At 57.1% G+C, this 23,289-nt stretch overlaps 2 protein-coding genes across 2 annotated transcripts; both read left to right on the forward strand.

Moving 5' to 3' along the window:
• Positions 1-2,068: 2,068 nt before the first annotated feature.
• Positions 2,069-10,133, forward strand: BESB_054870 (uncharacterized protein; the record flags this gene model as incomplete). The annotated part of the gene is made up of 3 exons (XM_029363922.1): positions 2,069-2,162; positions 2,234-9,338; positions 9,431-10,133. 3 exons carry the CDS (start codon positions 2,069-2,071, stop codon positions 10,131-10,133), a joined length of 7,902 nt encoding a protein of 2,633 aa, XP_029219845.1.
• Positions 10,134-10,281: 148 nt separating this feature from the next.
• Positions 10,282-22,251, forward strand: BESB_054880 (uncharacterized protein; the record flags this gene model as incomplete). Its single annotated transcript, XM_029363923.1, has 1 exon — positions 10,282-22,251. One exon carries the CDS (start codon positions 10,282-10,284, stop codon positions 22,249-22,251), a length of 11,970 nt encoding a protein of 3,989 aa, XP_029219846.1.
• Positions 22,252-23,289: the final 1,038 nt, after the last annotated feature.

Here is a 23,289-nt window from a genome sequence, read left to right on the forward strand (position 1 = left end):
CGACACTGGTGCGACGCAGTCGCTCCTACACTAGCAGCACTACTTGTCCGCACTAGGGGTGGGTTATACCAAGCATTGAGCACTGAACCGTCCGTAATTTTTGTGGAGCCACCACTGACTTGAGGCACAGACAACGTTCGACAAGTACATTCAAATTTCTTGTTCAATGTAGGAGCCAGTTCCTCGTGGCCGACTGCCAACCGCCCGGAGAACTGGACGGCTGCACACAATTAGCACAGTCATGGTAACCGGAACGAGGCTGGCGGCGTGAAACTAACGCGCCGAGGTCACTGCAGCCTCAGCCTGCTATACCGCAGGCAGAGAGCCAACAGGGAAAAGTCGCCGTAGATGCGTCAGCCACAGACACTAACTGCGTTCCTGAGGCTAAATACGAGCTGCGGCGTGCATGCAGGCCGATGTAATCCGCACGCCCTGTATATCCCTTTATTGGTCTCCCTGCAGTCTCGCACACGCGATGTGTCCTCCCCCCCCCCCCCCTCCCCCCCAACTAGAGTACGCACGCTGTGTAACCTGTGAGACTCTCTCGCACGCGCAGCACCTTTGAATTGAAACAACACCGCAACAATGTTTTGGGTGGATACCGCTCATGTCTTACAGCATCCAGCCACTGTCGTTCGAAGCATTCCGTGGTGGATTATTTTGCAGGACTGGCGGTTGCAAGCCTAGACGACACCGCCAGTGATCCCAAGTTAATTGACCGTTACGAACGTTCGTATGCGCGTGCCTTCTCACTGGTCTGCTTCGTCCTCAACGGCGGAAATGGTCTTAGGATGTGGGTTCTGGTGAAATGAAGCCGCGAGCAGCCGCGAACAGGCATAACTGTTGGGCGTATGGGATAAAGGGGGTTGGCAGATGTTCCAAGAAGCGTGGCGTAGGATCCAAGTGTTTGTATGCTATGTAACGCTGAAGATACGCGTTACCTAGGCACTCAGCCCGCAGTTTTCGAATGAGGACACTTTCTTTCAATGTGGATCGTCCATGTCTGCATACCACTTTCGAAGGGAACGATCGCGTGGCTTGCGCTTTGTCATCTGTTTATACGCTGCGTAAGCCACGGATGACTGCGTAAGGGACGCAACAGTATCGGCCATATTCAGCCGCCACCAACGTAGAAAATCGAGAGAGGACGTTGCACATCTTTTGTTAGCAAATAACAGTTCGATGCCTCTCACGTCTACTGTGTCTCAAGTCACTCTACGAAGACATGTGCCGAGCGTGCGGCCCGTACTGTTCCGGCGTGCTGAAACTCGACGACTCCTTTGACTTGACAGCGAAAATGCCTTTAGGAAACATCTGCGAACCGGGCTCGACTCGGTCTACGAGAAGAATCATCCCGAAAATTCCAGCCTAATACGCAAGCAGCGACCACGTTTCGGGCCAGGGGACCCGAAGAGCTGCTGCACTGTTCCTTCACGCACTGTTTCTTACGTTGCTGAGGAAAATCCGCTTGCTCACATTTGATGAAAACTTGCTAGAAGGGCTCAATCTCACACCTCTGTACGTTCTGTACCTGCAGTGTAAAGGCACCCAACGAGCATGGTGGCTGCCGACAGTGCTCGTATCTTAAGGGATCATCCACGGCCACAGAGGCCGCCACATACAAGGATTATGATGTGAGGGGTCATTTTATTTTTTAGTTGAGTTCTTTCCCGCAATCATATTTGTCGTAATCGCAACTACAACATTGGATACAATGGTTGCAGTTTGTCGAAATTATCCTTTTCACTATGCCCTCCTTATTGTGGGGTGTATTATCCTTTCTTACCACATTACCGCTGGCGCAATTGAGCCAGACGCGTCAGTTCAAACTCGAAGCCCTCTGCTGAGGTCCTATACCTGGAACACCCCTGTTTCATCGAGTGGGGGCACTACCATCAAGCAGGACAATCGGTCCCTCTCGTTGAGCGGGGTTCGGCTACACTCTGTGCTTGACAATTTGATGCTAGACCCTCTACAGGCGATGCGTCCAAACATTGCCGATAGCTCTCCGGACTCCATTCACCAGCCTGACTCGCGGTCACTGTGGCATAATCGAAGCACCGTCAAAATGTCAACAAAGATTAGCACGGCTCAAGCCCGCCATCTGGCTGAGCCTCCAACGGACGAGCCACAGGACCGACAAGCAATTCACTACACATACGGTAAGAAATACATCCGATCCAGCTCGAATATTCAATACCACCACAATTCTCTCCTGTTTTCCTGTCCACAGCGGAAGTGCCCGCCAGACACCGTACGCGTGGCAATGCCCGACACCCCCCAAAGACATCTGAGGACAACACACTGACGAACCCGCGGAAACAACACAACGGCGCGAACAAACCCGACGACGGACCCAACCTACAAACACACATTCTCACATACTCCGACTACCGCACAGCCCAATCTGCAGTGCGATCTATCTCGAGGGACGTTGCAGCGTGGACAGGTGCGGACGCCGAGAGTGGGGACTCTGCAGGTGCATTTGTCGACGCGATATTGGCCCCGGCCGGCCTCCTCGTCGAGGTCGCGCCCATGATGGAGAGAGCGAGAGACGCAATGACTGTGGACGGCCTGGAGTCACCGGACACCGCGGACTTCCACCAGTCCCATTTGAAGGAACTTCTAGGACTGGTGCTGGAGCTGGAGGATATTGTGGCGTCGAAGATCGCATGCGTGGAGATGACTAAGGCGTTCTTCAAGTTCGTTCTGGTTCCGCTCAAGCTGGCGGCTCCAGTGGCGCGGATGTTGTTGGACAAGAAGCCGAAGTTGTTGGTGGCGTTCGCAGCAAAGGCATTGCTCATGAATGCTTCAGGGGGCAAAGCCTTTGGCGACGACGGAATGAAGAAGTTGATGCTGTTGGCGCTCGTCGCACCGAAAGCTCTTGATGTGTTGAGGCCGAATCCGGCAGGCGATTTGCTGCCTCTCCTCAAACTTCTTCCCCTTCTAGGGGGAGCCAAGTTGGACAAGCTGTTGCCGATCGCGCTGCTCGCCATGGCTGCCTTCGATGCTCCGGAGGTGGCTGCGTTGCTCAAGAGTGTCGTTAGCAAGAAGCTGGTTTCCGGCGGCTACGGCGTGGAGGCGACGGCAGTGGAAACGTCTGACGAGGAAATGTCGGTGGTGGACTATTTGGTTGACTCCTGGGCGGTCGCGGACGGACAGTTCGAAGACGAAATGACAGTTTCGAGGGCGGCAACGGAAGCAAAGGAAGCCAAGTCGGCAGTAAAATCTATCTCGAGGGACGTTGCAGCGTGGACAGGTGCGGACGCCGAGAGTGGGGACTCTGCAGGTGCATTTGTCGACGCGATATTGGCCCCGGCCGGCCTCCTCGTCGAGGTCGCGCCCATGATGGAGAGAGCGAGAGACGCAATGACTGTGGACGGCCTGGAGTCACCGGACACCGCGGACTTCCACCAGTCCCATTTGAAGGAACTTCTAGGACTGGTGCTGGAGCTGGAGGATATTGTGGCGTCGAAGATCGCATGCGTGGAGATGACTAAGGCGTTCTTCAAGTTCGTTCTGGTTCCGCTCAAGCTGGCGGCTCCAGTGGCGCGGATGTTGTTGGACAAGAAGCCGAAGTTGTTGGTGGCGTTCGCAGCAAAGGCATTGCTCATGAATGCTTCAGGGGGCAAAGCCTTTGGCGACGACGGAATGAAGAAGTTGATGCTGTTGGCGCTCGTCGCACCGAAAGCTCTTGATGTGTTGAGGACGAATCCGGCAGGCGATTTGCTGCCTCTCCTCAAACTTCTTCCCCTTCTAGGGGGAGCCAAGTTGGACAAGCTGTTGCCGATCGCGCTGCTCGCCATGGCTGCCTTCGATGCTCCGGAGGTGGCTGCGTTGCTCAAGAGTGTCGTTAGCAAGAAGCTGGTTTCCGGCGGCCACGGCGTGGAGGCGACGGCAGTGGAAACGTCTGACGAGGAAATGTCGGTGGTGGACTATTTGGTTGACTCCTGGGCGGTCGCGGACGGACAGTTCGAAGACGAAATGACAGTTTCGAGGGCGGCAACGGAAGCAAAGGAAGCCAAGTCGGCAGTAAAATCTATCTCGAGGGACGTTGCAGCGTGGACAGGTGCGGACGCCGAGAGTGGGGACTCTGCAGGTGCATTTGTCGACGCGATATTGGCCCCGGCCGGCCTCCTCGTCGAGGTCGCGCCCATGATGGAGAGAGCGAGAGACGCAATGACTGTGGACGGCCTGGAGTCACCGGACACCGCGGACTTCCAACAGTCCCATTTGAAGGAACTTCTAGGACTGGTGCTGGAGCTGGAGGATATTGTGGCGTCGAAGATCGCATGCGTGGAGATGACTAAGGCGTTCTTCAAGTTCGTTCTGGTTCCGCTCAAGCTGGCGGCTCCAGTGGCGCGGATGTTGTTGGACAAGAAGCCGAAGTTGTTGTTGGCGTTCGCAGCAAAGGCATTGCTCATGAATGCTTCAGGGGGCAAAGCCTTTGGCGACGACGGAATGAAGAAGTTGATGCTGTTGGCGCTCGTCGCACCGAAAGCTCTTGATGTGTTGAGGACGAATCCGGCAGGCGATTTGCTGCCTCTCCTCAAACTTCTTCCCCTTCTAGGGGGAGCCAAGTTGGACAAGCTGTTGCCGATCGCGCTGCTCGCCATGGCTGCCTTCGATGCTCCGGAGGTGGCTGCGTTGCTCAAGAGTGTCGTTAGCAAGAAGCTGGTTTCCGGCGGCTACGGCGTGGAGGCGACGGCAGTGGAAACGTCTGACGAGGAAATGTCGGTGGTGGACTATTTGGTTGACTCCTGGGCGGTCGCGGACGGACAGTTCGAAGACGAAATGACAGTTTCGAGGGCGGCAACGGAAGCAAAGGAAGCCAAGTCGGCAGTAAAATCTATCTCGAGGGACGTTGCAGCGTGGACAGGTGCGGACGCCGAGAGTGGGGACTCTGCAGGTGCATTTGTCGACGCGATATTGGCCCCGGCCGGCCTCCTCGTCGAGGTCGCGCCCATGATGGAGAGAGCGAGAGACGCAATGACTGTGGACGGCCTGGAGTCACCGGACACCGCGGACTTCCACCAGTCCCATTTGAAGGAACTTCTAGGACTGGTGCTGGAGCTGGAGGATATTGTGGCGTCGAAGATCGCATGCGTGGAGATGACTAAGGCGTTCTTCAAGTTCGTTCTGGTTCCGCTCAAGCTGGCGGCTCCAGTGGCGCGGATGTTGTTGGACAAGAAGCCGAAGTTGTTGTTGGCGTTCGCAGCAAAGGCATTGCTCATGAATGCTTCAGGGGGCAAAGCCTTTGGCGACGACGGAATGAAGAAGTTGATGCTGTTGGCGCTCGTCGCACCGAAAGCTCTTGATGTGTTGAGGACGAATCCGGCAGGCGATTTGCTGCCTCTCCTCAAACTTCTTCCCCTTCTAGGGGGAGCCAAGTTGGACAAGCTGTTGCCGATCGCGCTGCTCGCCATGGCTGCCTTCGATGCTCCGGAGGTGGCTGCGTTGCTCAAGAGTGTCGTTAGCAAGAAGCTGGTTTCCGGCGGCTACGGCGTGGAGGCGACGGCAGTGGAAACGTCTGACGAGGAAATGTCGGTGGTGGACTATTTGGTTGACTCCTGGGCGGTCGCGGACGGACAGTTCGAAGACGAAATGACAGTTTCGAGGGCGGCAACGGAAGCAAAGGAAGCCAAGTCGGCAGTAAAATCTATCTCGAGGGACGTTGCAGCGTGGACAGGTGCGGACGCCGAGAGTGGGGACTCTGCAGGTGCATTTGTCGACGCGATATTGGCCCCGGCCGGCCTCCTCGTCGAGGTCGCGCCCATGATGGAGAGAGCGAGAGACGCAATGACTGTGGACGGCCTGGAGTCACCGGACACCGCGGACTTCCAACAGTCCCATTTGAAGGAACTTCTAGGACTGGTGCTGGAGCTGGAGGATATTGTGGCGTCGAAGATCGCATGCGTGGAGATGACTAAGGCGTTCTTCAAGTTCGTTCTGGTTCCGCTCAAGCTGGCGGCTCCAGTGGCGCGGATGTTGTTGGACAAGAAGCCGAAGTTGTTGTTGGCGTTCGCAGCAAAGGCATTGCTCATGAATGCTTCAGGGGGCAAAGCCTTTGGCGACGACGGAATGAAGAAGTTGATGCTGTTGGCGCTCGTCGCACCGAAAGCTCTTGATGTGTTGAGGACGAATCCGGCAGGCGATTTGCTGCCTCTCCTCAAACTTCTTCCCCTTCTAGGGGGAGCCAAGTTGGACAAGCTGTTGCCGATCGCGCTGCTCGCCATGGCTGCCTTCGATGCTCCGGAGGTGGCTGCGTTGCTCAAGAGTGTCGTTAGCAAGAAGCTGGTTTCCGGCGGCTACGGCGTGAAGGCGACGGCAGTGGAAACGTCTGACGAGGAAATGTCGGTGGTGGACTATTTGGTTGACTCCTGGGCGGTCGCGGACGGACAGTTCGAAGACGAAATGACAGTTTCGAGGGCGGCAACGGAAGCAAAGGAAGCCAAGTCGGCAGTAAAATCTATCTCGAGGGACGTTGCAGCGTGGACAGGTGCGGACGCCGAGAGTGGGGACTCTGCAGGTGCATTTGTCGACGCGATATTGGCCCCGGCCGGCCTCCTCGTCGAGGTCGCGCCCATGATGGAGAGAGCGAGAGACGCAATGACTGTGGACGGCCTGGAGTCACCGGACACCGCGGACTTCCACCAGTCCCATTTGAAGGAACTTCTAGGACTGGTGCTGGAGCTGGAGGATATTGTGGCGTCGAAGATCGCATGCGTGGAGATGACTAAGGCGTTCTTCAAGTTCGTTCTGGTTCCGCTCAAGCTGGCGGCTCCAGTGGCGCGGATGTTGTTGGACAAGAAGCCGAAGTTGTTGTTGGCGTTCGCAGCAAAGGCATTGCTCATGAATGCTTCAGGGGGCAAAGCCTTTGGCGACGACGGAATGAAGAAGTTGATGCTGTTGGCGCTCGTCGCACCGAAAGCTCTTGATGTGTTGAGGACGAATCCGGCAGGCGATTTGCTGCCTCTCCTCAAACTTCTTCCCCTTCTAGGGGGAGCCAAGTTGGACAAGCTGTTGCCGATCGCGCTGCTCGCCATGGCTGCCTTCGATGCTCCGGAGGTGGCTGCGTTGCTCAAGAGTGTCGTTAGCAAGAAGCTGGTTTCCGGCGGCTACGGCGTGGAGGCGACGGCAGTGGAAACGTCTGACGAGGAAATGTCGGTGGTGGACTATTTGGTTGACTCCTGGGCGGTCGCGGACGGACAGTTCGAAGACGAAATGACAGTTTCGAGGGCGGCAACGGAAGCAAAGGAAGCCAAGTCGGCAGTAAAATCTATCTCGAGGGACGTTGCAGCGTGGACAGGTGCGGACGCCGAGAGTGGGGACTCTGCAGGTGCATTTGTCGACGCGATATTGGCCCCGGCCGGCCTCCTCGTCGAGGTCGCGCCCATGATGGAGAGAGCGAGAGACGCAATGACTGTGGACGGCCTGGAGTCACCGGACACCGCGGACTTCCACCAGTCCCATTTGAAGGAACTTCTAGGACTGGTGCTGGAGCTGGAGGATATTGTGGCGTCGAAGATCGCATGCGTGGAGATGACTAAGGCGTTCTTCAAGTTCGTTCTGGTTCCGCTCAAGCTGGCGGCTCCAGTGGCGCGGATGTTGTTGGACAAGAAGCCGAAGTTGTTGTTGGCGTTCGCAGCAAAGGCATTGCTCATGAATGCTTCAGGGGGCAAAGCCTTTGGCGACGACGGAATGAAGAAGTTGATGCTGTTGGCGCTCGTCGCACCGAAAGCTCTTGATGTGTTGAGGACGAATCCGGCAGGCGATTTGCTGCCTCTCCTCAAACTTCTTCCCCTTCTAGGGGGAGCCAAGTTGGACAAGCTGTTGCCGATCGCGCTGCTCGCCATGGCTGCCTTCGATGCTCCGGAGGTGGCTGCGTTGCTCAAGAGTGTCGTTAGCAAGAAGCTGGTTTCCGGCGGCTACGGCGTGGAGGCGACGGCAGTGGAAACGTCTGACGAGGAAATGTCGGTGGTGGACTATTTGGTTGACTCCTGGGCGGTCGCGGACGGACAGTTCGAAGACGAAATGACAGTTTCGAGGGCGGCAACGGAAGCAAAGGAAGCCAAGTCGGCAGTAAAATCTATCTCGAGGGACGTTGCAGCGTGGACAGGTGCGGACGCCGAGAGTGGGGACTCTGCAGGTGCATTTGTCGACGCGATATTGGCCCCGGCCGGCCTCCTCGTCGAGGTCGCGCCCATGATGGAGAGAGCGAGAGACGCAATGACTGTGGACGGCCTGGAGTCACCGGACACCGCGGACTTCCACCAGTCCCATTTGAAGGAACTTCTAGGACTGGTGCTGGAGCTGGAGGATATTGTGGCGTCGAAGATCGCATGCGTGGAGATGACTAAGGCGTTCTTCAAGTTCGTTCTGGTTCCGCTCAAGCTGGCGGCTCCAGTGGCGCGGATGTTGTTGGACAAGAAGCCGAAGTTGTTGTTGGCGTTCGCAGCAAAGGCATTGCTCATGAATGCTTCAGGGGGCAAAGCCTTTGGCGACGACGGAATGAAGAAGTTGATGCTGTTGGCGCTCGTCGCACCGAAAGCTCTTGATGTGTTGAGGACGAATCCGGCAGGCGATTTGCTGCCTCTCCTCAAACTTCTTCCCCTTCTAGGGGGAGCCAAGTTGGACAAGCTGTTGCCGATCGCGCTGCTCGCCATGGCTGCCTTCGATGCTCCGGAGGTGGCTGCGTTGCTCAAGAGTGTCGTTAGCAAGAAGCTGGTTTCCGGCGGCTACGGCGTGGAGGCGACGGCAGTGGAAACGTCTGACGAGGAAATGTCGGTGGTGGACTATTTGGTTGACTCCTGGGCGGTCGCGGACGGACAGTTCGAAGACGAAATGACAGTTTCGAGGGCGGCAACGGAAGCAAAGGAAGCCAAGTCGGCAGTAAAATCTATCTCGAGGGACGTTGCAGCGTGGACAGGTGCGGACGCCGAGAGTGGGGACTCTGCAGGTGCATTTGTCGACGCGATATTGGCCCCGGCCGGCCTCCTCGTCGAGGTCGCGCCCATGATGGAGAGAGCGAGAGACGCAATGACTGTGGACGGCCTGGAGTCACCGGACACCGCGGACTTCCACCAGTCCCATTTGAAGGAACTTCTAGGACTGGTGCTGGAGCTGGAGGATATTGTGGCGTCGAAGATCGCATGCGTGGAGATGACTAAGGCGTTCTTCAAGTTCGTTCTGGTTCCGCTCAAGCTGGCGGCTCCAGTGGCGCGGATGTTGTTGGACAAGAAGCCGAAGTTGTTGTTGGCGTTCGCAGCAAAGGCATTGCTCATGAATGCTTCAGGGGGCAAAGCCTTTGGCGACGACGGAATGAAGAAGTTGATGCTGTTGGCGCTCGTCGCACCGAAAGCTCTTGATGTGTTGAGGACGAATCCGGCAGGCGATTTGCTGCCTCTCCTCAAACTTCTTCCCCTTCTAGGGGAGCCAAGTTGGACAAGCTGTTGCCGATCGCGCTGCTCGCCATGGCTGCCTTCGATGCTCCGGAGGTGGCTGCGTTGCTCAAGAGTGTCGTTAGCAAGAAGCTGGTTTCCGGCGGCTACGGCGTGGAGGCGACGGCAGTGGAAACGTCTGACGAGGAAATGTCGGTGGTGGACTATTTGGTTGACTCCTGGGCGGTCGCGGACGGACAGTTCGAAGACGAAATGACAGTTTCGAGGGCGGCAACGGAAGCAAAGGAAGCCAAGTCGGCAGTAAAATCTATCTCGAGGGACGTTGCAGCGTGGACAGGTGCGGACGCCGAGAGTGGGGACTCTGCAGGTGCATTTGTCGACGCGATATTGGCCCCGGCCGGCCTCCTCGTCGAGGTCGCGCCCATGATGGAGAGAGCGAGAGACGCAATGACTGTGGACGGCCTGGAGTCACCGGACACCGCGGACTTCCAACAGTCCCATTTGAAGGAACTTCTAGGACTGGTGCTGGAGCTGGAGGATATTGTGGCGTCGAAGATCGCATGCGTGGAGATGACTAAGGCGTTCTTCAAGTTCGTTCTGGTTCCGCTCAAGCTGGCGGCTCCAGTGGCGCGGATGTTGTTGGACAAGAAGCCGAAGTTGTTGTTGGCGTTCGCAGCAAAGGCATTGCTCATGAATGCTTCAGGGGCAAAGCCTTTGGCGACGACGGAATGAAGAAGTTGATGCTGTTGGCGCTCGTCGCACCGAAAGCTCTTGATGTGTTGAGGACGAATCCGGCAGGCGATTTGCTGCCTCTCCTCAAACTTCTTCCCCTTCTAGGGGAGCCAAGTTGGACAAGCTGTTGCCGATCGCGCTGCTCGCCATGGCTGCCTTCGATGCTCCGGAGGTGGCTGCGTTGCTCAAGAGTGTCGTTAGCAAGAAGCTGGTTTCCGGCGGCTACGGCGTGAAGGCGACGGCAGTGGAAACGTCTGACGAGGAAATGTCGGTGGTGGACTATTTGGTTGACTCCTGGGCGGTCGCGGACGGACAGTTCGAAGACGAAATGACAGTTTCGAGGGCGGCAACGGAAGCAAAGGAAGCCAAGTCGGCAGTAAAATCTATCTCGAGGGACGTTGCAGCGTGGACAGGTGCGGACGCCGAGAGTGGGGACTCTGCAGGTGCATTTGTCGACGCGATATTGGCCCCGGCCGGCCTCCTCGTCGAGGTCGCGCCCATGATGGAGAGAGCGAGAGACGCAATGACTGTGGACGGCCTGGAGTCACCGGACACCGCGGACTTCCACCAGTCCCATTTGAAGGAACTTCTAGGACTGGTGCTGGAGCTGGAGGATATTGTGGCGTCGAAGATCGCATGCGTGGAGATGACTAAGGCGTTCTTCAAGTTCGTTCTGGTTCCGCTCAAGCTGGCGGCTCCAGTGGCGCGGATGTTGTTGGACAAGAAGCCGAAGTTGTTGTTGGCGTTCGCAGCAAAGGCATTGCTCATGAATGCTTCAGGGGGCAAAGCCTTTGGCGACGACGGAATGAAGAAGTTGATGCTGTTGGCGCTCGTCGCACCGAAAGCTCTTGATGTGTTGAGGACGAATCCGGCAGGCGATTTGCTGCCTCTCCTCAAACTTCTTCCCCTTCTAGGGGGAGCCAAGTTGGACAAGCTGTTGCCGATCGCGCTGCTCGCCATGGCTGCCTTCGATGCTCCGGAGGTGGCTGCGTTGCTCAAGAGTGTCGTTAGCAAGAAGCTGGTTTCCGGCGGCTACGGCGTGGAGGCGACGGCAGTGGAAACGTCTGACGAGGAAATGTCGGTGGTGGACTATTTGGTTGACTCCTGGGCGGTCGCGGACGGACAGTTCGAAGACGAAATGACAGTTTCGAGGGCGGCAACGGAAGCAAAGGAAGCCAAGTCGGCAGTAAAATCTATCTCGAGGGACGTTGCAGCGTGGACAGGTGCGGACGCCGAGAGTGGGGACTCTGCAGGTGCATTTGTCGACGCGATATTGGCCCCGGCCGGCCTCCTCGTCGAGGTCGCGCCCATGATGGAGAGAGCGAGAGACGCAATGACTGTGGACGGCCTGGAGTCACCGGACACCGCGGACTTCCACCAGTCCCATTTGAAGGAACTTCTAGGACTGGTGCTGGAGCTGGAGGATATTGTGGCGTCGAAGATCGCATGCGTGGAGATGACTAAGGCGTTCTTCAAGTTCGTTCTGGTTCCGCTCAAGCTGGCGGCTCCAGTGGCGCGGATGTTGTTGGACAAGAAGCCGAAGTTGTTGTTGGCGTTCGCAGCAAAGGCATTGCTCATGAATGCTTCAGGGGGCAAAGCCTTTGGCGACGACGGAATGAAGAAGTTGATGCTGTTGGCGCTCGTCGCACCGAAAGCTCTTGATGTGTTGAGGACGAATCCGGCAGGCGATTTGCTGCCTCTCCTCAAACTTCTTCCCCTTCTAGGGGGAGCCAAGTTGGACAAGCTGTTGCCGATCGCGCTGCTCGCCATGGCTGCCTTCGATGCTCCGGAGGTGGCTGCGTTGCTCAAGAGTGTCGTTAGCAAGAAGCTGGTTTCCGGCGGCTACGGCGTGGAGGCGACGGCAGTGGAAACGTCTGACGAGGAAATGTCGGTGGTGGACTATTTGGTTGACTCCTGGGCGGTCGCGGACGGACAGTTCGAAGACGAAATGACAGTTTCGAGGGCGGCAACGGAAGCAAAGGAAGCCAAGTCGGCAGTAAAATCTATCTCGAGGGACGTTGCAGCGTGGACAGGTGCGGACGCCGAGAGTGGGGACTCTGCAGGTGCATTTGTCGACGCGATATTGGCCCCGGCCGGCCTCCTCGTCGAGGTCGCGCCCATGATGGAGAGAGCGAGAGACGCAATGACTGTGGACGGCCTGGAGTCACCGGACACCGCGGACTTCCACCAGTCCCATTTGAAGGAACTTCTAGGACTGGTGCTGGAGCTGGAGGATATTGTGGCGTCGAAGATCGCATGCGTGGAGATGACTAAGGCGTTCTTCAAGTTCGTTCTGGTTCCGCTCAAGCTGGCGGCTCCAGTGGCGCGGATGTTGTTGGACAAGAAGCCGAAGTTGTTGTTGGCGTTCGCAGCAAAGGCATTGCTCATGAATGCTTCAGGGGGCAAAGCCTTTGGCGACGACGGAATGAAGAAGTTGATGCTGTTGGCGCTCGTCGCACCGAAAGCTCTTGATGTGTTGAGGACGAATCCGGCAGGCGATTTGCTGCCTCTCCTCAAACTTCTTCCCCTTCTAGGGGGAGCCAAGTTGGACAAGCTGTTGCCGATCGCGCTGCTCGCCATGGCTGCCTTCGATGCTCCGGAGGTGGCTGCGTTGCTCAAGAGTGTCGTTAGCAAGAAGCTGGTTTCCGGCGGCTACGGCGTGGAGGCGACGGCAGTGGAAACGTCTGACGAGGAAATGTCGGTGGTGGACTATTTGGTTGACTCCTGGGCGGTCGCGGACGGACAGTTCGAAGACGAAATGACAGTTTCGAGGGCGGCAACGGAAGCAAAGGAAGCCAAGTCGGCAGTAAAATCTATCTCGAGGGACGTTGCAGCGTGGACAGGTGCGGACGCCGAGAGTGGGGACTCTGCAGGTGCATTTGTCGACGCGATATTGGCCCCGGCCGGCCTCCTCGTCGAGGTCGCGCCCATGATGGAGAGAGCGAGAGACGCAATGACTGTGGACGGCCTGGAGTCACCGGACACCGCGGACTTCCACCAGTCCCATTTGAAGGAACTTCTAGGACTGGTGCTGGAGCTGGAGGATATTGTGGCGTCGAAGATCGCATGCGTGGAGATGACTAAGGCGTTCTTCAAGTTCGTTCTGGTTCCGCTCAAGCTGGCGGCTCCAGTGGCGCGGATGTTGTTGGACAAGAAGCCGAAGTTGTTGTTGGCGTTCGCAGCAAAGGCATTGCTCATGAATGCTTCAGGGGGCAAAGCCTTTGGCGACGACGGAATGAAGAAGTTGATGCTGTTGGCGCTCGTCGCACCGAAAGCTCTTGATGTGTTGAGGACGAATCCGGCAGGCGATTTGCTGCCTCTCCTCAAACTTCTTCCCCTTCTAGGGGGAGCCAAGTTGGACAAGCTGTTGCCGATCGCGCTGCTCGCCATGGCTGCCTTCGATGCTCCGGAGGTGGCTGCGTTGCTCAAGAGTGTCGTTAGCAAGAAGCTGGTTTCCGGCGGCTACGGCGTGGAGGCGACGGCAGTGGAAACGTCTGACGAGGAAATGTCGGTGGTGGACTATTTGGTTGACTCCTGGGCGGTCGCGGACGGACAGTTCGAAGACGAAATGACAGTTTCGAGGGCGGCAACGGAAGCAAAGGAAGCCAAGTCGGCAGTAAAATCTATCTCGAGGGACGTTGCAGCGTGGACAGGTGCGGACGCCGAGAGTGGGGACTCTGCAGGTGCATTTGTCGACGCGATATTGGCCCCGGCCGGCCTCCTCGTCGAGGTCGCGCCCATGATGGAGAGAGCGAGAGACGCAATGACTGTGGACGGCCTGGAGTCACCGGACACCGCGGACTTCCACCAGTCCCATTTGAAGGAACTTCTAGGACTGGTGCTGGAGCTGGAGGATATTGTGGCGTCGAAGATCGCATGCGTGGAGATGACTAAGGCGTTCTTCAAGTTCGTTCTGGTTCCGCTCAAGCTGGCGGCTCCAGTGGCGCGGATGTTGTTGGACAAGAAGCCGAAGTTGTTGTTGGCGTTCGCAGCAAAGGCATTGCTCATGAATGCTTCAGGGGGCAAAGCCTTTGGCGACGACGGAATGAAGAAGTTGATGCTGTTGGCGCTCGTCGCACCGAAAGCTCTTGATGTGTTGAGGACGAATCCGGCAGGCGATTTGCTGCCTCTCCTCAAACTTCTTCCCCTTCTAGGGGGAGCCAAGTTGGACAAGCTGTTGCCGATCGCGCTGCTCGCCATGGCTGCCTTCGATGCTCCGGAGGTGGCTGCGTTGCTCAAGAGTGTCGTTAGCAAGAAGCTGGTTTCCGGCGGCTACGGCGTGGAGGCGACGGCAGTGGAAACGTCTGACGAGGAAATGTCGGTGGTGGACTATTTGGTTGACTCCTGGGCGGTCGCGGACGGACAGTTCGAAGACGAAATGACAGTTTCGAGGGCGGCAACGGAAGCAAAGGAAGCCAAGTCGGCAGTAAAATCTATCTCGAGGGACGTTGCAGCGTGGACAGGTGCGGACGCCGAGAGTGGGGACTCTGCAGGTGCATTTGTCGACGCGATATTGGCCCCGGCCGGCCTCCTCGTCGAGGTCGCGCCCATGATGGAGAGAGCGAGAGACGCAATGACTGTGGACGGCCTGGAGTCACCGGACACCGCGGACTTCCAACAGTCCCATTTGAAGGAACTTCTAGGACTGGTGCTGGAGCTGGAGGATATTGTGGCGTCGAAGATCGCATGCGTGGAGATGACTAAGGCGTTCTTCAAGTTCGTTCTGGTTCCGCTCAAGCTGGCGGCTCCAGTGGCGCGGATGTTGTTGGACAAGAAGCCGAAGTTGTTGTTGGCGTTCGCAGCAAAGGCATTGCTCATGAATGCTTCAGGGGGCAAAGCCTTTGGCGACGACGGAATGAAGAAGTTGATGCTGTTGGCGCTCGTCGCACCGAAAGCTCTTGATGTGTTGAGGACGAATCCGGCAGGCGATTTGCTGCCTCTCCTCAAACTTCTTCCCCTTCTAGGGGGAGCCAAGTTGGACAAGCTGTTGCCGATCGCGCTGCTCGCCATGGCTGCCTTCGATGCTCCGGAGGTGGCTGCGTTGCTCAAGAGTGTCGTTAGCAAGAAGCTGGTTTCCGGCGGCTACGGCGTGAAGGCGACGGCAGTGGAAACGTCTGACGAGGAAATGTCGGTGGTGGACTATTTGGTTGACTCCTGGGCGGTCGCGGACGGACAGTTCGAAGACGAAATGACAGTTTCGAGGGCGGCAACGGAAGCAAAGGAAGCCAAGTCGGCAGTAAAATCTATCTCGAGGGACGTTGCAGCGTGGACAGGTGCGGACGCCGAGAGTGGGGACTCTGCAGGTGCATTTGTCGACGCGATATTGGCCCCGGCCGGCCTCCTCGTCGAGGTCGCGCCCATGATGGAGAGAGCGAGAGACGCAATGACTGTGGACGGCCTGGAGTCACCGGACACCGCGGACTTCCACCAGTCCCATTTGAAGGAACTTCTAGGACTGGTGCTGGAGCTGGAGGATATTGTGGCGTCGAAGATCGCATGCGTGGAGATGACTAAGGCGTTCTTCAAGTTCGTTCTGGTTCCGCTCAAGCTGGCGGCTCCAGTGGCGCGGATGTTGTTGGACAAGAAGCCGAAGTTGTTGTTGGCGTTCGCAGCAAAGGCATTGCTCATGAATGCTTCAGGGGGCAAAGCCTTTGGCGACGACGGAATGAAGAAGTTGATGCTGTTGGCGCTCGTCGCACCGAAAGCTCTTGATGTGTTGAGGACGAATCCGGCAGGCGATTTGCTGCCTCTCCTCAAACTTCTTCCCCTTCTAGGGGGAGCCAAGTTGGACAAGCTGTTGCCGATCGCGCTGCTCGCCATGGCTGCCTTCGATGCTCCGGAGGTGGCTGCGTTGCTCAAGAGTGTCGTTAGCAAGAAGCTGGTTTCCGGCGGCTACGGCGTGGAGGCGACGGCAGTGGAAACGTCTGACGAGGAAATGTCGGTGGTGGACTATTTGGTTGACTCCTGGGCGGTCGCGGACGGACAGTTCGAAGACGAAATGACAGTTTCGAGGGCGGCAACGGAAGCAAAGGAAGCCAAGTCGGCAGTAAAATCTATCTCGAGGGACGTTGCAGCGTGGACAGGTGCGGACGCCGAGAGTGGGGACTCTGCAGGTGCATTTGTCGACGCGATATTGGCCCCGGCCGGCCTCCTCGTCGAGGTCGCGCCCATGATGGAGAGAGCGAGAGACGCAATGACTGTGGACGGCCTGGAGTCACCGGACACCGCGGACTTCCACCAGTCCCATTTGAAGGAACTTCTAGGACTGGTGCTGGAGCTGGAGGATATTGTGGCGTCGAAGATCGCATGCGTGGAGATGACTAAGGCGTTCTTCAAGTTCGTTCTGGTTCCGCTCAAGCTGGCGGCTCCAGTGGCGCGGATGTTGTTGGACAAGAAGCCGAAGTTGTTGTTGGCGTTCGCAGCAAAGGCATTGCTCATGAATGCTTCAGGGGGCAAAGCCTTTGGCGACGACGGAATGAAGAAGTTGATGCTGTTGGCGCTCGTCGCACCGAAAGCTCTTGATGTGTTGAGGACGAATCCGGCAGGCGATTTGCTGCCTCTCCTCAAACTTCTTCCCCTTCTAGGGGGAGCCAAGTTGGACAAGCTGTTGCCGATCGCGCTGCTCGCCATGGCTGCCTTCGATGCTCCGGAGGTGGCTGCGTTGCTCAAGAGTGTCGTTAGCAAGAAGCTGGTTTCCGGCGGCTACGGCGTGGAGGCGACGGCAGTGGAAACGTCTGACGAGGAAATGTCGGTGGTGGACTATTTGGTTGACTCCTGGGCGGTCGCGGACGGACAGTTCGAAGACGAAATGACAGTTTCGAGGGCGGCAACGGAAGCAAAGGAAGCCAAGTCGGCAGTAAAATCTATCTCGAGGGACGTTGCAGCGTGGACAGGTGCGGACGCCGAGAGTGGGGACTCTGCAGGTGCATTTGTCGACGCGATATTGGCCCCGGCCGGCCTCCTCGTCGAGGTCGCGCCCATGATGGAGAGAGCGAGAGACGCAATGACTGTGGACGGCCTGGAGTCACCGGACACCGCGGACTTCCACCAGTCCCATTTGAAGGAACTTCTAGGACTGGTGCTGGAGCTGGAGGATATTGTGGCGTCGAAGATCGCATGCGTGGAGATGACTAAGGCGTTCTTCAAGTTCGTTCTGGTTCCGCTCAAGCTGGCGGCTCCAGTGGCGCGGATGTTGTTGGACAAGAAGCCGAAGTTGTTGTTGGCGTTCGCAGCAAAGGCATTGCTCATGAATGCTTCAGGGGGCAAAGCCTTTGGCGACGACGGAATGAAGAAGTTGATGCTGTTGGCGCTCGTCGCACCGAAAGCTCTTGATGTGTTGAGGACGAATCCGGCAGGCGATTTGCTGCCTCTCCTCAAACTTCTTCCCCTTCTAGGGGGAGCCAAGTTGGACAAGCTGTTGCCGATCGCGCTGCTCGCCATGGCTGCCTTCGATGCTCCGGAGGTGGCTGCGTTGCTCAAGAGTGTCGTTAGCAAGAAGCTGGTTTCCGGCGGCTACGGCGTGGAGGCGACGGCAGTGGAAACGTCTGACGAGGAAATGTCGGTGGTGGACTATTTGGTTGACTCCTGGGCGGTCGCGGACGGACAGTTCGAAGACGAAATGACAGTTTCGAGGGCGGCAACGGAAGCAAAGGAAGCCAAGTCGGCAGTAAAATCTATCTCGAGGGACGTTGCAGCGTGGACAGGTGCGGACGCCGAGAGTGGGGACTCTGCAGGTGCATTTGTCGACGCGATATTGGCCCCGGCCGGCCTCCTCGTCGAGGTCGCGCCCATGATGGAGAGAGCGAGAGACGCAATGACTGTGGACGGCCTGGAGTCACCGGACACCGCGGACTTCCACCAGTCCCATTTGAAGGAACTTCTAGGACTGGTGCTGGAGCTGGAGGATATTGTGGCGTCGAAGATCGCATGCGTGGAGATGACTAAGGCGTTCTTCAAGTTCGTTCTGGTTCCGCTCAAGCTGGCGGCTCCAGTGGCGCGGATGTTGTTGGACAAGAAGCCGAAGTTGTTGTTGGCGTTCGCAGCAAAGGCATTGCTCATGAATGCTTCAGGGGGCAAAGCCTTTGGCGACGACGGAATGAAGAAGTTGATGCTGTTGGCGCTCGTCGCACCGAAAGCTCTTGATGTGTTGAGGACGAATCCGGCAGGCGATTTGCTGCCTCTCCTCAAACTTCTTCCCCTTCTAGGGGGAGCCAAGTTGGACAAGCTGTTGCCGATCGCGCTGCTCGCCATGGCTGCCTTCGATGCTCCGGAGGTGGCTGCGTTGCTCAAGAGTGTCGTTAGCAAGAAGCTGGTTTCCGGCGGCTACGGCGTGGAGGCGACGGCAGTGGAAACGTCTGACGAGGAAATGTCGGTGGTGGACTATTTGGTTGACTCCTGGGCGGTCGCGGACGGACAGTTCGAAGACGAAATGACAGTTTCGAGGGCGGCAACGGAAGCAAAGGAAGCCAAGTCGGCAGTAAAATCTATCTCGAGGGACGTTGCAGCGTGGACAGGTGCGGACGCCGAGAGTGGGGACTCTGCAGGTGCATTTGTCGACGCGATATTGGCCCCGGCCGGCCTCCTCGTCGAGGTCGCGCCCATGATGGAGAGAGCGAGAGACGCAATGACTGTGGACGGCCTGGAGTCACCGGACACCGCGGACTTCCAACAGTCCCATTTGAAGGAACTTCTAGGACTGGTGCTGGAGCTGGAGGATATTGTGGCGTCGAAGATCGCATGCGTGGAGATGACTAAGGCGTTCTTCAAGTTCGTTCTGGTTCCGCTCAAGCTGGCGGCTCCAGTGGCGCGGATGTTGTTGGACAAGAAGCCGAAGTTGTTGTTGGCGTTCGCAGCAAAGGCATTGCTCATGAATGCTTCAGGGGGCAAAGCCTTTGGCGACGACGGAATGAAGAAGTTGATGCTGTTGGCGCTCGTCGCACCGAAAGCTCTTGATGTGTTGAGGACGAATCCGGCAGGCGATTTGCTGCCTCTCCTCAAACTTCTTCCCCTTCTAGGGGGAGCCAAGTTGGACAAGCTGTTGCCGATCGCGCTGCTCGCCATGGCTGCCTTCGATGCTCCGGAGGTGGCTGCGTTGCTCAAGAGTGTCGTTAGCAAGAAGCTGGTTTCCGGCGGCTACGGCGTGAAGGCGACGGCAGTGGAAACGTCTGACGAGGAAATGTCGGTGGTGGACTATTTGGTTGACTCCTGGGCGGTCGCGGACGGACAGTTCGAAGACGAAATGACAGTTTCGAGGGCGGCAACGGAAGCAAAGGAAGCCAAGTCGGCAGTAAAATCTATCTCGAGGGACGTTGCAGCGTGGACAGGTGCGGACGCCGAGAGTGGGGACTCTGCAGGTGCATTTGTCGACGCGATATTGGCCCCGGCCGGCCTCCTCGTCGAGGTCGCGCCCATGATGGAGAGAGCGAGAGACGCAATGACTGTGGACGGCCTGGAGTCACCGGACACCGCGGACTTCCACCAGTCCCATTTGAAGGAACTTCTAGGACTGGTGCTGGAGCTGGAGGATATTGTGGCGTCGAAGATCGCATGCGTGGAGATGACTAAGGCGTTCTTCAAGTTCGTTCTGGTTCCGCTCAAGCTGGCGGCTCCAGTGGCGCGGATGTTGTTGGACAAGAAGCCGAAGTTGTTGGTGGCGTTCGCAGCAAAGGCATTGCTCATGAATGCTTCAGGGGGCAAAGCCTTTGGCGACGACGGAATGAAGAAGTTGATGCTGTTGGCGCTCGTCGCACCGAAAGCTCTTGATGTGTTGAGGACGAATCCGGCAGGCGATTTGCTGCCTCTCCTCAAACTTCTTCCCCTTCTAGGGGGAGCCAAGTTGGACAAGCTGTTGCCGATCGCGCTGCTCGCCATGGCTGCCTTCGATGCTCCGGAGGTGGCTGCGTTGCTCAAGAGTGTCGTTAGCAAGAAGCTGGTTTCCGGCGGCTACGGCGTGAAGGCGACGGCAGTGGAAACGTCTGACGAGGAAATGTCGGTGGTGGACTATTTGGTTGACTCCTGGGCGGTCGCGGACGGACAGTTCGAAGACGAAATGACAGTTTCGAGGGCGGCAACGGAAGCAAAGGAAGCCAAGTCGGCAGTAAAATCTATCTCGAGGGACGTTGCAGCGTGGACAGGTGCGGACGCCGAGAGTGGGGACTCTGCAGGTGCATTTGTCGACGCGATATTGGCCCCGGCCGGCCTCCTCGTCGAGGTCGCGCCCATGATGGAGAGAGCGAGAGACGCAATGACTGTGGACGGCCTGGAGTCACCGGACACCGCGGACTTCCACCAGTCCCATTTGAAGGAACTTCTAGGACTGGTGCTGGAGCTGGAGGATATTGTGGCGTCGAAGATCGCATGCGTGGAGATGACTAAGGCGTTCTTCAAGTTCGTTCTGGTTCCGCTCAAGCTGGCGGCTCCAGTGGCGCGGATGTTGTTGGACAAGAAGCCGAAGTTGTTGTTGGCGTTCGCAGCAAAGGCATTGCTCATGAATGCTTCAGGGGGCAAAGCCTTTGGCGACGACGGAATGAAGAAGTTGATGCTGTTGGCGCTCGTCGCACCGAAAGCTCTTGATGTGTTGAGGACGAATCCGGCAGGCGATTTGCTGCCTCTCCTCAAACTTCTTCCCCTTCTAGGGGGAGCCAAGTTGGACAAGCTGTTGCCGATCGCGCTGCTCGCCATGGCTGCCTTCGATGCTCCGGAGGTGGCTGCGTTGCTCAAGAGTGTCGTTAGCAAGAAGCTGGTTTCCGGCGGCTACGGCGTGAAGGCGACGGCAGTGGAAACGTCTGACGAGGAAATGTCGGTGGTGGACTATTTGGTTGACTCCTGGGCGGTCGCGGACGGACAGTTCGAAGACGAAATGACAGTTTCGAGGGCGGCAACGGAAGCAAAGGAAGCCAAGTCGGCAGTAAAATCTATCTCGAGGGACGTTGCAGCGTGGACAGGTGCGGACGCCGAGAGTGGGGACTCTGCAGGTGCATTTGTCGACGCGATATTGGCCCCGGCCGGCCTCCTCGTCGAGGTCGCGCCCATGATGGAGAGAGCGAGAGACGCAATGACTGTGGACGGCCTGGAGTCACCGGACACCGCGGACTTCCAACAGTCCCATTTGAAGGAACTTCTAGGACTGGTGCTGGAGCTGGAGGATATTGTGGCGTCGAAGATCGCATGCGTGGAGATGACTAAGGCGTTCTTCAAGTTCGTTCTGGTTCCGCTCAAGCTGGCGGCTCCAGTGGCGCGGATGTTGTTGGACAAGAAGCCGAAGTTGTTGGTGGCGTTCGCAGCAAAGGCATTGCTCATGAATGCTTCAGGGGGCAAAGCCTTTGGCGACGACGGAATGAAGAAGTTGATGCTGTTGGCGCTCGTCGCACCGAAAGCTCTTGATGTGTTGAGGACGAATCCGGCAGGCGATTTGCTGCCTCTCCTCAAACTTCTTCCCCTTCTAGGGGGAGCCAAGTTGGACAAGCTGTTGCCGATCGCGCTGCTCGCCATGGCTGCCTTCGATGCTCCGGAGGTGGCTGCGTTGCTCAAGAGTGTCGTTAGCAAGAAGCTGGTTTCCGGCGGCTACGGCGTGGAGGCGACGGCAGTGGAAACGTCTGACGAGGAAATGTCGGTGGTGGACTATTTGGTTGACTCCTGGGCGGTCGCGGACGGACAGTTCGAAGACGAAATGACAGTTTCGAGGGCGGCAACGGAAGCAAAGGAAGCCAAGTCGGCAGTAAAATCTATCTCGAGGGACGTTGCAGCGTGGACAGGTGCGGACGCCGAGAGTGGGGACTCTGCAGGTGCATTTGTCGACGCGATATTGGCCCCGGCCGGCCTCCTCGTCGAGGTCGCGCCCATGATGGAGAGAGCGAGAGACGCAATGACTGTGGACGGCCTGGAGTCACCGGACACCGCGGACTTCCAACAGTCCCATTTGAAGGAACTTCTAGGACTGGTGCTGGAGCTGGAGGATATTGTGGCGTCGAAGATCGCATGCGTGGAGATGACTAAGGCGTTCTTCAAGTTCGTTCTGGTTCCGCTCAAGCTGGCGGCTCCAGTGGCGCGGATGTTGTTGGACAAGAAGCCGAAGTTGTTGGTGGCGTTCGCAGCAAAGGCATTGCTCATGAATGCTTGAGGGGGTGGAATGTGAAATGTGAGTGTGAGTTCTGAAAGTTTATGGTGGAGGATATGGATTTCGCTGCGAGTATGTCTGGTTGTGGTGTTGGCATGTGGCCTGGATTACGCCTGCCGCACCCAGCGTTATTTTCGACGCGTAACACACGGGCGTCTGGCATATTACGGAATGGTATCGCTCCATTCTTTATCGCCTCTTCCGCTGGTGGCGTATCAGTAGTCTCTGTCTTTTCCATCCATTGAAAGAAGTAACACAGTGTCATAAGCTCTCTCAGCTAATTTTACTTTTCTATACATTGCAGTCCCGACCACAAATACATATTTTGGATCGGCTGCTAACTTCAGCGTTGTTTCTGCATGACAGGGATCACTCGCGCCTCCCCCCCGCGGTCTAGACATCCAGTCGAAATCACGAACACAAGGAATGTACAAAACGTGGCAACACAGCACCCTTACATTCCGACGCTTTGCTAAGTATCACTCGTAGCAGGCGAACAATTCCAGCCCTTGTCGCCGTATACCGGTGTGCTTGTATTAGATCGCGCACAATTTCTCAGACCCCTAAAGAACTCGGCGTGGGCTGGAGGGTAGACACTGACTTCCTTCTGCCGAGCCCCAGTGGCACGACTACTACTAACGCGCTTACCACACGCATGTGGCGGGGGCTTCGAAAGTCTTTCTGGGATGATGCGCTTTTCTGTGATTCTCCCCAGCTTCACAGACTCGCCCGAACTTCCAGGCGTGGCCAACAACTGCCGGTTCGCGGCCGGATAATTCACTTCGATTCATAGGACGGACTACCCACTTCTCTTTTTCCGAAGGTCTTGCGGGACGAACATCTCGTGTGGCAAACACCGGGAAATTTTGTACTTTGTCTGATTCATCACCAAGGAGCGAGTGCCGGGGCTGAAACGAAGATCACGTCCATTACCTCTTCCACGCTCCACGTAGAACTCGCGCAAGAGTAAAGACGGGGCTGTTTCAGCCGATCCATTTGCATCGGACGCAAGTCCGATACCAACCGATGTTCGCAGATCTC

This window comes from Besnoitia besnoiti, chromosome IV, assembly GCF_002563875.1.
Source record: "Besnoitia besnoiti strain Bb-Ger1 chromosome IV, whole genome shotgun sequence".
Lineage (NCBI taxonomy): Eukaryota > Apicomplexa > Conoidasida > Eucoccidiorida > Sarcocystidae > Besnoitia > Besnoitia besnoiti.